The sequence below is a fragment of the Acanthisitta chloris genome, unplaced genomic scaffold, assembly GCF_000695815.1.
Source record: "Acanthisitta chloris isolate BGI_N310 unplaced genomic scaffold, ASM69581v1 scaffold8988, whole genome shotgun sequence".
Taxonomy (NCBI): Eukaryota; Metazoa; Chordata; class Aves; order Passeriformes; family Acanthisittidae; genus Acanthisitta; species Acanthisitta chloris.
Window position 1 is genome coordinate 33,810 of NW_008688655.1, and position 12,992 is coordinate 46,801.

General features: G+C 41.8%; 1 protein-coding gene across 1 annotated transcript in view; it reads left to right on the forward strand.

Moving 5' to 3' along the window:
- PTPRG (protein tyrosine phosphatase, receptor type, G) overlaps window positions 1-12,992 on the forward strand; it is a gene marked incomplete at its 5' end in the record, with an annotated part of 76,346 nt that overhangs the window by 33,806 nt on the left and 29,548 nt on the right. Inside the window, 1 exon segment of the mRNA XM_009081112.1 lies at window positions 1,772-1,863. Coding sequence (XP_009079360.1) covers window positions 1,772-1,863 — 92 coding nt within the window.

Consider the following 12,992-nt stretch of genomic DNA (forward strand, 5'->3'; position numbering starts at 1 on the left):
GAACATTTTGCCTGTTTCATATTCATAGTTTCTTCTTTATGTGTGACTGATTTATTCTGCTGTGTGCCCCCAGGGTGTGCATTGTCCAAAATAAAGGCTGCCAAAAAAAAAATGAGAACAGGGAGCAAGTAGGGTTTGGTGGGGGGAGTTCAACCGATGTTTTTAAATGCTGTGAGACTACTGCACATCTTGCATCCTCATGTGTGAATTCACCTTATGGTGTTTCTTTACAAAAGTATACTCACTAAATAAATAACTTCAGCACAATGCAAGGCATCATGCCTGAAAATAGAAAGCTGCTCCCAGACAATGGCTCCATGCTGGGAAATCTGCTCTCTCCTGCTTCTGTATTGTCTTAAGTTGTACTTGTGCTGCCATAGCATGTGCTTGTGTTATAAAGCACCATGCCTGGGCAGTAGAAAGTACAGATGCACGGAAGGCAAGCACCCATGATTATTTTAGGTTCTGGTTTCACCTAAGAGTGGTTTGGTTTTTCAGTGACTCTTTTCCTCCCAGGCACGTATGGATGTTGGAAACAAAGGGAGCACAAATTATTTTGCCATAGTGGGCAGAGCCAGCTCTGCCATGGGCTCTCTATGGAGACCACAGTGCCCAAGGAGCAGACTGCAAGGGCAGGAACTTAGAAGCCACTACGTGCAAATATGTTTGAGCAAGGGAACCAACAACTTGACAAACGCACAGCTCTCCAGGCCACCACCAACTTTGCTCAGGTGTTGAGGAGCAGTTGAAAGGTGGCAAGGAGGGGGATCTTTCTGCAATGGGAAGCTATTGTTAAGTGCCCCAACAGATGAGAGCAGACCCTTCTCCTGCCACAATAGCTGCTCACACCAAGCAGGACTCATTAAATATTCAGTTCCAGCCTCAAGCAGCTCATTAAGTCAGCAATGAGCAGTGACGCTGGGGTTGGAAAACCCTGCCTCAGTTAACATCACCATGCAGAGTCTCCCCGGATCTCTTGATGTTATTCTGCTCAGTTCCTTTTCTGTGATGACCAGCTTGTGCTCTCTGCTTTGCATTAAATACAGGTAAAAAAAGAGACAGGTGGATTTAAGTTCTGCTCTTCTTTATAGGCCTTTTCAGAGATGAGTCCTCGGGCCCAAGCTAAGTGTCTTATTGCATTTTTCTCTAGCAGCATATGTAATACAAGTTTGGAGGAGGAGGATGGGCTGGGGGTTATATGGCTTTAGTGTTATAAAGCAAACAACCAAGCAAACTTAATGTCTGAAGGAGAACTTTCAGAGCAGAACATCATGGTATGCAGGAGTTATAGATGCTGTATAACTGTTTGCTGGTTGTTACACAGCAGAAACTTTTACTGTAAGTGTATTTTCCCTGGAGATGTGAGTGTATTAGGTGGATTTGGGTTTAAACTGTATGCTCAATATGTTTCTTGTGTGCAGAATTTCTTTCTGAATTATGTATTTGAAATGTGTTTGCAGCCACTTTTATGAGCGTAATTTCATGTTCAATAATACTTAACAATAATATACAGAGGCATTTATGATGGGTGGATGTCAGGTGTCAGTGAATTAGAGCACACCAGAATCTGGAATTAGGATTGTAATTGTAGAAAATGCACATCTGTTTTTATGCATCAATGTTTTAAAACTGTAACACTTCAAAGTGTGGAGCAGAAACGGAACAGAAATGGAGAAGCAGAACATGTATGAAAGTTTTTTGTCTGGTTTTTTTCTTTCAGAGGTCAATTTTTCACACCCTGAATCTATTTTCATTCTTTTTCCCTTAACAGAAAGTGTTTTCAGACTGCCCATTTCTATGTGGAGGACAGCAGTTCCCCCCGAGTGGTGCCCAATGAAAGTATTCCCATTATACCTATTCCAGGTAAGACAGACTTAATCTCCTGTGCTTGCACTACTTGGAGTCTGGTTTAATTACAGAAAAAAGAGAAGGTTATGCTTGTGATAAATCATGGGGCTTTGGTAGAAATTTGTTGTATTGGTGCTGCTTCATTTAATTTAATGTGCTTTGCAATGGGGCTCTGAGTGCCAGTGCTGTATTTTTCCACAGGCACCTCTCCCACGTTGTTTTAATAGAAATTTCAGAATAACCTTTGTAAAATGTCAAAAACATGAGTAACACTTCTTAAAAACACTAGGGCATTGCATCCAGGGTGAAACCAGCTGCTCCACCAGGGCAGGTTGTGCAGGAGGGATGTGCAGCTCCACTGCTCTCTCAAGACTGGGGGCCTTGCCCCCACTTTCAGTGTGTGCAGAGGTGATGTCTGAGGGGCTCAGGCAGGACAGCGAGACACAGGGATAGGCAAACAATCTCAAGTCCAAAGCCATCTGTTAATTTGGTATTAATCAAGTTACCAAAGGTCAAATTCTCCTCTCAGCTATACTGAGAGTGAAGCTGGAAGCAGAGTTTAGTGCTATTCTCTCTTCAGGAGGCATTTCCCCAGGGAATTATTAAGTGCAGGATGCAGCTGCCTTGAAGCTGTGATGACAGAGAGCAGCTTGGTGTTACCCTGGCCTTTGCAGCCGCTGCCTTCTTTGAAGATGGTCAGTCTCACAGGCAGAATTAAGATACTCAAAATGTTGTATTGGCTTCAGTCTGTCACATGCTTGTACTCATTGCTTGAAGGTGTTTTAAGTTTCCTTCTCAAATCCTGTAATTTGTGTCATTGGTCTGGGACTCAATCTGCAGCTAATTAGGTTCATTTTGCCAAAAACATTCTTAGCCTTTTCTGAGACATTGGAGAAATGTGCTTCCTAGAAAAGTGAAAGAATCCAGTTATATTTTCCTTGATTTTATTCGGTAGACATGTGTGACTTATTTCTAGAAAGAGTCTTTCAAAGTACCCATGGGAGCTAGTATGAAAGGTCAGCTATTACATTCCTACAGAAAGTGTTAGGCAGTTTGCCTTGCAGTCTGATGCCATGCCACTGAAAATTAAAAAAAACATGCTATCATCTCCTCTCCTTTCTGTGGCAGACTAAAACGTGTGTCCTGGCCACCTCACATCCTTAGCAGGAAGTCATCCTTCTCCTTCAGGAACAGATTTTAGTCTCAGACCACCTGTGATGAGTTTTCACAAAAGAACTTAAATAGCTGAAGAACTCCATACTTCCTACTGTGAAGCCAAGAGGAACAATTCCCTGCTGAGGCTGCGTGTGGCAGTCAGTTTAATGGTTCCACCAAACCTGCTCTCATGTGTTGCCTCCTTGGAGTGTGTGGGGAAAGAGAGGATAGGCTGAGCTGGACTCTGTGCAGAGCAGGGTCAAAGCCCAGAGGATTATGAGCACAAGGCAGTGTGAGGAGAGAAATTCTCCCCTCAGAGAGAAGCCTCTTTGGCTAATGTATAGTATTTTTATGGTAATTGTGACTTTTTTTCTTAGGTAAACTATCAGAAAGCTCTATCTTTTCATGCTAGAGTGTGTTGTTGAGAAAATGGCTCTCCCCTGTTGCAGAGTTTTGATGGTCAGTCCATTAACACTGGACAACACTCAAAAGAACTGTAATGTAGGCTGAAGAAGTTCCTTTAAAACTGTGCAGAGAGCAGGTACTGTAAGGCCAGCACATGCACCAGTGCTTCTCCAGCAGCCATTCTGACACATACCATCAAGTGACTGGGAACTGAATGTTGCCTTTTGGGGACCTCTTCCCATGACTAGAGCAAGCCAGGTTGTTGGACCACAGCAGCTTTGGGACTGACGTGACGCTACCATCACTGCAGTGCACACTGTGGTCTGCTCAGACTTGGTAATGCTAAGAAACAGCTGCTCCCCCCTGATAAGGGGCACTGTAGACTAAGGCACCCCCTGAGCAAGTGCTGCAGGACACCTTGAAAAGCCTCGTAGTTGAAAATGTGCAAGGATTGCTCTGGAGCAATAAGGCACATCAAGAACTGGACCTTAGAAAGACGTTTCGTCTAATTGGATGCAAAGGTGAATCCAGCCCTTGAATTCCCAATCTAATGACATTTTTGTGGCTATAATGGACATTTAGACACCTGCATACAAACATCCAAATGGAGGGGCCTTAATCTGAAGCTGAATCATGCCCCAAAAAGTCTTAAGAGAGAATGAACTGATGACTTCAAAGAATTTGGCACTGAGAGTAGAGCTATTCAGGCCACCAAAAGCCAAATCATCCTCTGGAAGTTCCTCACTCTGGGTGTGTTAACTATTACCTGTACAGGGAATCTATAATGGGCCTCAAAGTTAGTAGAGATAAATTCCAGCTACATTGGCTTTTTCCAAAGATGGAAGATACTGCCTGGAAAGATCCTGACGCTCTCTGAGGCATTTTCCTTGTTTGGAAATGTAGACGAGGATGTTTTCCCCCATATACCTGTTGCTAAATGACAGACTTCCCTGACGTCAGCTGCTGCTCCCACATAGACAGCCCACTGAAATGCCTTAAAAACATGAAATGACAAAATTCTCCTTTGAACTGGTGGCAACTGATAAAATGATAAGCCTCTAAACTTTTCCTCTGGAAGCTGCCAGAGGGGGTGAGAAAGTCTTACTTGCCTTGTTGATCCTCAAAGCAAAATTTAAGTGGCATTTTCACAGAAACAAGTTTTTTGAGGTAACCTTGTTAGGTTGTGAAACCCCATCCTTACAAGAGGAATTTGAATAGAACCCCATGGGACCATGCCTCTACCGCCTGCAATTTAGTGGACCAACTTCCATTCTCAGTCATGAGCAAGCAGCCACACTGATGGCAATTTAGAGCAGTGTGGCTGGAGATGTTCAGCAGAATTGCCAAGACCCATCTACAGCATGCAGTGAGCTGCCAGGCGGAGGAACGGAGTGGGTTTGGGTTGGCTGGTCCTGTCCCAGGTGTGGTGTGGCTCTGCCAGGTGTCTGGGAGCCAGGCACAGCGACGTCCTGACACAGCTCGAGAGGTTCCAGAAGCAGCACTGGTGTCTCTGTGTGCCACCACTCTGCTCCGTGATGCGTTGGCATGCTCAGAGGTAGCATTTGTGTTTCATTTCTGCACCACGTCCTGTCTTGTTTATGCAGACCCTGTGTTTTCTCAGATCTGTGAACTCCAAATCAATCTGCCAACTGCCTGCCATAGGCACACGGTGCCACTTTTCAGGTGCAAAATCTAAAAAAAATCTTCTTGTAAGGGAATGATTTTACCCATTTTCTATTTCACTTCCCTTGGCATATGTGCTTAATTATTGTGCATGAAGCCACATCACCCATAGGTGTGTGCTTATCTGTGCAAATTCTCTCTGAGACTCAAATCGTTATCATTATTCATAATTATCTGCACTGCCTGATCTAGAGAAACACAGGACAAAGGAGATATCATTAACTGAGTCACCCACTGGATATTACATCTGAGGTATAAATCTCAACTCACATAAGCCTTGCACCTGACAGTAATGCACCTGTAATCAATGGCAGGTTTCTGAAAATCCCCTGCCATTCAGCCCAACAAAATTATTTCTCCATATCTTCTCTCTTTGCCTCCATGCTCAGTTAATTTTGGCCACATCCACATCATCCTTGCCTGGATCTCTTCACTATAACATTTGGTCTTGGCAAGATGTCACTCAGCAAACCTGCCCCTGGTTTTGTTTGGTCTTTTCCATTGTTGGGTCAATACCTTACTGAGTTTCTGGATCTTTCTGGACTTGATCCTTTTCAGTAGAGTTGTGTAAGTAGTAATAACAGTAGCATCATAGCTGCAGATTTGTGTTTTGCAACACTGAAAACCAAAATACATCCCTTAGCAGTTTTTCTTTCACAAGACCTGCTCCATGACAGCAGTGCAGAAATGCATCTTTGTGCTACTTAGATGATATCAAACAGTGGGACTATCATAAATTCCACTTATACCCTACTCCTTTCCTTTGTCTCAGAGCCTTCCTGCTCTTGGGTGGAGCATTATTCTTTAATGGTTCTTAATGGACCTTACTGGTTCCTTGCCAAGCCCATGAGCACAAGAGACTCTGTGGCACTGATGTCAGTAGGACTTACTTGTGAGAGACGTTCAGAGATAGTTGAGACTTGACTCGATAGCAAAGCTCAGAACTCTGTAGTTTTGCCCACAGTCAAGAAAAACACAAATCATAAAGAACACTAGAGCTGGCCAATGCAGCTGATTCATTTAGCTACTGGTTCCTTGCCAAGCCCATGAGCACAAGAGACTCTGTGGCACTGATGTCAGTAGGACTTACTTGTGAGAGACGTTCAGAGATAGTTGAGACTTGACTCGATAGCAAAGCTCAGAACTCTGTAGTTTTGCCCACAGTCAAGAAAAACACAAATCATAAAGAACACTAGAGCTGGCCAATGCAGCTGATTCATTTAGCTTTCCAGAACGTAGTTTTGCCCACAGTCAAGAGAAACACAGATCATAAAGAACACTAGATCTGGCCAATGCAGCTGATTCATTTAGCATATTTTTCCAGAAGTCTCTCACATCTATTTTTAGTATAAGTAAAATTTCTCAGAAGTGATGCCGATCATTTCAGCTGTGTCTGGACTACAAGACTGAGGAGCATTTCCCAGTTCTTGGATCACTGTGTGTGCAGTTTTAGGATTAACGGGCAGTAAATTAGTTTTTTTACTAGCCCTGGAGTTTATTAATCATGTATTTATTAATACACAACTGCCACAACTAGTGGCAGCATCTGATGGAGAAACACTCTCATGCTTCTTCAAGGATGTCTCAGTGTGGGTGCATGAGCCCAGGAAAAAGCAGAGTAGCCAATTTTCTTGCAGAGAAAAGGTGTTTTGTCCACCTCATGCAGTCACACAAGAGTGTGAAGGTCAGAGCAGCCATGACCCTCCTTCGTTTCCCTCTGTCTGCTCAAGGTTACAAGAAGGAGTCCCATCATGAGTCCATCTTACTAACTCTTAGCTCTTCAATAACCATGGTTGCCTCGAATCTTTCCTAACAAATGTCAGTGGTCAGGCTCGATGTGTTTTTTACAGGCTCAGCTCCTGCACTTCTGAGATCTTTTGGTAGCATCCACCCCATGACAAACTGTTCCTATTAAGAGACTGTAACAAGCTATCTCATTTGACAAGGAAGCTGCAGGTTCCCAGCACAGGCTTGGTATCTGACTGTTTTCTGCTAAGATGTAGCTGTCTCAAGTTGCATCCCCAGAGCTAAAGAGCAGAGACCAGGACATGTCTGTGGCTGTGACAGTGACAATGTACTGAGCACAGTGAGCCTTACTCACTGGCAAGGTACAGGGAACAGTGCTAACTGCAGCTGAGGACTTATTTCTCAAGGGCATGAAGCTCTTCACTGAGCACAGAGGTAGTGCTCTTCAGCTGTTTAAGACTTTATTTCTGCTTTCTGCTCCCTGTGGATTTATGTTCCAGCACCATATTGTGAATTGTACCTATCTTCAGCTTCAATTAAATTCATGAACGCAATATTGCAAACACAGCCATCCTCTGAAGCCAAGAAAATATCAAGGTATTTTAGGGAACATCCAATTTGCTTTTACTCTGCTACCAACCCTGCTCCTGCAGTACCCTGAAGAATTTATGGTACGATATCTAATCATGGTACTTTTAGGGGAGGCTTCAGGAGTTGGCTACATCACAAAAGAACATGTTTTTATGGTGACCATGTGAAATGTGAATAGATCCTTTTCTGAGAGCTGTCACACTGGGCTGCAGAGCCCTGGAGTTGAACCTCCATGTGCACAAATGTAAGGCATGTGTGTAATTGGTGGCATAACTGGGACCTGAGGATGGAAATGTGTGAGATTAAAATTGTGTTCCTTAGCAGGCAATACCAAATAAGATCATGTTTAATGTCTGTGCTAAGGAAAAATTCACATTGTTTCATTCTCTTGGTCTGAAATTGGTTTTTTGCTTAAAGGGAAGAAATGTATTGCTATTACATTTATAATTAATGATAACCTAATCTAAGATTTGTACAAGCAGATTTAAAATGAGCTCTTATTTTGACATATATAAAATTTTATCATTAACATCTTTATATTCCTGACTGACACATGGCTAATAGCATTGCAGTAAATTAAGTCTTGAAGCAAGAGAGATGAATGTAGCTACAGTATTATACGGGTGATTTTTCAGATTCTGCTTTTTCATGTGTCTCTCCTTTATCAGAAACCTGCCCTTGTGTTCATTTGACTTGATTATAACAAATAGATAGCAATTATCTTGCTGAAAGGGCTCCTGTTTTCCTTTCAACACACCCATCTTTCCAGGACTTTCACAGGTATTCAGTGTTTTCCATGCCTTTTCACTTTGAAAGGTGGATTTTAATAAAAAACAGTACTTCATAAACACATGATTCCAAAAATGTGAGCATTAATGAGGACTAGTGCCCCCAGGAATCAACTCTTCACAATTTCTTATTCATCTTAATTTATTGTAATTTACAATTTGTCTCAATTATTGAGGTCAGTGACTTCAGGAGGATACTACCCTTAAAGAGCTTCAGCAGGTAGTTTGATCTTCTAGAATTAAACCTACTGCACTGCCTTTGTCGTACTTACGCAGATGTGATCTCCACAGAAAGCAGACACCTTCTCACTCTTAGGATTTTTAAATGACTTTGTTTTATTATAAATTAATTGATACTTATAGAAATAAAACTGTTCTTATACTCTGGCCATTTTTCATACAGCAAACAATGTGATCAGTCAGAAGGATTCATTATTCCAAATGAAATACAATGGCTTCAGTTGCATTCTGATTTTATAGAGTCATGCAAGGAAAGCCAGTGTACTGCAGAATTAAAGGCTCTGGCAATACGTGTCACTCAAATGCATTCAATCTAAAAAGGTTTGAGGAGAGCTGGGCACTGCCCTGTTTTACGTGTGGAATTACTCCTGGAGTCCAGTGTTAGCGTGAGGTGGGACAGGATCTGGCTATGGAGTTTGCCTGCCCAGACATTTCAAATTCAATCATTGCCAAATTTGAGCAGTGTGTGAAGTTTCTGGTCCTCATAAATATGTGCACTCTGGAGTGTATGCTCAGTCTGTAGGTTTATGTGGTTTTGTCTAAGCTTCTCTCTAGAGGTAGACACCTGACCTGTGTGGCATTGATAGGAATTTTTCAATAACCTCTACTGGGGCAGAATTTTGCCCAAAGGTGTGCTAGTAATCCTTGCAGGATTCTTTATGATGAGCCACTGTTCTAGACATAGACCAAATACAGGTGAATTTGGGCTTTATTTACATCCCCATTTAGTACTGAGAGTTGTGTGCACTCTCATATTGTATGGTGCAGCTGCATAGATCCTGTTTAAATCTGAGCTATGAGTGCCCCATTGCTCGTTGTGGAAATTAATCTGTTGGGATCACACTCCACATGGTTACTTCTGCTGCCAGAGCTCTGCAGCCTTCACTCTGGTATGCATTGTAGCTTATGGAATGGCTCTTAGACTCAGTTTTAAGTAATATGCATCCTAAATATTGATGCTAAGTATTCCAGCTGTTTGCAGAATTTTTCCATCCTTCTTTGTAAGAAGTAAAAACTCGTGAACGTCAATGAATGTGGTTAACAATAAAATATGTTTTAAAAGCCTATGATTGCCTTCAATATTCTCTCCAGCAGTGGAGAGTAAGAGGGTGAAAGATGAATTGACATCTCAGGGTTGTGTGCTGCTGGGGACAGACAGATGCTTGTTTGCTATGGATGTGAGAAAGCATTTTTCAGATATGTTATTTTTCAGTAAGTTAAGAGGTCAAATCCAGTCCTGTTATGATCCTACTGGTCGACATTTCTTTCCAATCATGAAAGCCTTTTTGCAGAAAATGTGAGGATATGCTGTTGAGAGTAGATTCTCCAGGATTAATGTCACTAAGAATTGTCACTGGTTTCACAATTGTCATAAGCTAAGTTAGGTTTGTGCTGCCTTCAGAAAGGGCAGTTTCTCTGTCACTACACTATTCTTCATCCTAATGAGTAGGATCAACCCATCTACACCACTGACAACTAATCCTTCTTCTCCTTCCCCACAAATCAGTTAATCCTTTCTTACAGTCATCATCCAGATCAGCAGGCTGATTCAGTTCACTGCTCGGCCCTGAAGGCAGGGACAGGGGAGCAGGAGAGTCCCCTCGTCCTTTGGCTGAAGCCAGCTGTGAAGAGCATGCTGAGAATTGATGGAGGAGCTCCTGAGATGCAGGGGATGGCACAGGGCTGCTGAGCAAAGCAGTAAGTGGCTGCTGTTGGAGCAGATGGGCCAAGGCACGTGACAGCTATGGCACATGAATCCAGGTGGCTTTGTAAATGAGAGACTCAAGTGCAGCAACAAACAAATGGAATAAGCTTTCACATTAAGAGTAAAGCATAAGATGCAAGCAGTATATTGGATTTTGTAGGCTGGGTAAGATAATAGCTGAAAACCAGAAAGCATTTACAAATAGAATGAAAGACACCAAGAGTATTCTTACCAAGACTTCTTCATGTGTCAAAACATCAAGTCTTCAGGAAGACCAAAACTCCGAACTAAATAAAGGTAATATGAGGAAGCACTTTGGTTTTGACCTTCTGGATTAATTTGTGACCCAAACCCATCTATTCCAATCCAATGCCAGTAAACTATCCAGTGAGCTCTCAGGCTCTAAATGAATCAAAATGAATCTGAGACCCTATTATGTGGAAATGTCATTTCTGATAGGATATCCTATTTTTCTTTTGAAATTGGCCCCTATTGCTTTAACATTACAAAGGCAGCTTATTAAGTGGGAGCTATGGGAAAATCCTTCCTGGTAGGATTAGTAATTATCCAAACTTAAAATGTAACCCTGTTCGAACTTTATTGCTTCTATACACTTTGGGCTTCTTTTGAAGGTGGCTATTGTAGGAATGTGTTCACTATTCTGCATTGGCAATTGTCATTTCTTAGAAAAGGAGGTGCTAGTGAAGGTTTTCCTCTACAGTCATTTTTTTCAAACAAACATGACTTTCTTCTTGCCATTGTCTCTTTGTGGCAGGAAATGAGCTGCATTGTACTCCCCTTTGGGTTTATTTGATACTTCTCTCAGGCACTTGTCTTGGACCAGCAAGTGATGATGGGAACTCCACCAACATGTTAAATATCTAGCACAGTAATTAAACATGGCCCCCCCACCTGTCAGCTTCAGTATTATCTGATTATAAAAAGTATTATTAAATTTTATACTGTTTATAATGATAATCATAAATTTATATACAGTTCCAGAAACCCTTCTCCCTGTCCATCTACAAGTAATTCTTTCTCTCTGTAACACAAAGGGTTAGTCCATTATTATGGTGGCAGATTCAGCTCATATTTCATAATGAAGTAAATCCAGAATCACTTTATTGACACTGATAAAACAGATGGCTAAACCCAAGCTAGACAGAACTGTAATTTTATCTGTGGTGTTAGAGGTGAAGGTATGTTATTAAAACATCTCCCTCTTCTCTTTGAATACTGTGTAGGTCTTGCAGAATGTAAGGATCACACTGACAATATCAAATGTCACTCCAGCTTCTTGATGGGAAAACGTATATGGTGCAAAAGGGAATATGCACAGAACAACTGAGAGCTGCTAATTAGCTGTTATAGGATTCTATTAATCTCTTCAATCGACTCAAAGAATTATAGTCATTGAAGTCTATTTGCTTTAAGATGGAAAGAAGGCTTAACCAAAGCCTTTGGGCTGACGATAGAGCAAGGGAAAGCAGATTCTGTGCATCTAGCTACATCTGTTGGTTTGCTTGGAGAAGGTTACAGTCATCTTTGGACAACGTCAGAGCAGATCCCAGTCCAGAGTGCTGAGGGTGTCAGCACATCTTTTACCCAAAGTCTGGCAAGCTGCCCATGGCTAAGCATGTGTGTATCCTGCTAAAGTAATTTGTGTTCCTGATGGAAGTGTGGAATTGGAAGTCATGAATAGAAAAATATTGGCCCAAATTGCTTTAACACTCTCCTGTTTCTCTGGCTGATGTAATAGGCTGTATCTCATGTCCAGCTGCTTTCTTGGGGCTGTCAGCTGGGGCAGGATGGGTGTGCAGGGAGGACCAACCACATCCTACCACACTGCAGCCTGCCTGTCCCCTCAGGGCTGCACATGTCCCAGTCACAGTCCTTAGGACCATGTTATTCCACCAGTTTGAAAGCTGGAAACCACAAACCTTTTTTTTTTTTAGTTTCTAGCATTCATGATTCTGATTTTAATCTTCCTAATATGTAATATAATTACATTTGCTCCAACGTGGTTTTCCTGAGTTTATGGGCAACTTCATTTCCCTCCCACCCAGTGAGCTCATATGTCAACAGGATTTCCTATTTAATTTATTTGATGTGTAATTGTTGCCAATGTTATCAAGTAGGGTAAGAAACTGCATTGGGTAAAAGCTCCTGGAGGGGATTTGAATGAATAACGCAGAAGAGGAAAAAGGGAGGAGAAACACTAAAGGACAGTGAACAACAGAGAAGTGAGGTATCAGTGGCTATCTAGGTGGAGACATACTGCCACCATGCAGTGACAATGATAAAAAGAAAACTAACCATACTTTGCCATGGATCTCTGGTGCAGACCCATCCTTGAAATTGGTGGGAATTCAATGGGCTGGAGAGCATGTTATCTCTAATGTATTTTTTGGCTCACAGACCACAATTAAAATTAAATTCTGCCTTCTGCAAAATTAAATTGGACACATTGGTCTGCTGCAGTGAGTCCTTGATCTTGGTTGGTCTCAGTTGAGCTAGACTATGCAAGAAAAAAAACCAGATGATAACTATGGAACTTTTCTTGTGAGAATATATGAAATTGCTATCATAGCACAAGCTATTTTCAGGGAAATCTAGTATGTATGGGATACTTTTCAGGTGCAGGAATATTGTTTTACAGGTTGTGGCTATTGAATACTGTTCCTATAGATCATTCCATGCAAGTGTCTTGGCTCCAAAAGTATTAATACAAATGCTGTTCTGAAATGATGATGTTCTCAATGTTACAGAAAATGAATGTTATCACTTAAATATTTTTAAATGACAGCATTTCCACAGGCTGCAGCTTTTTG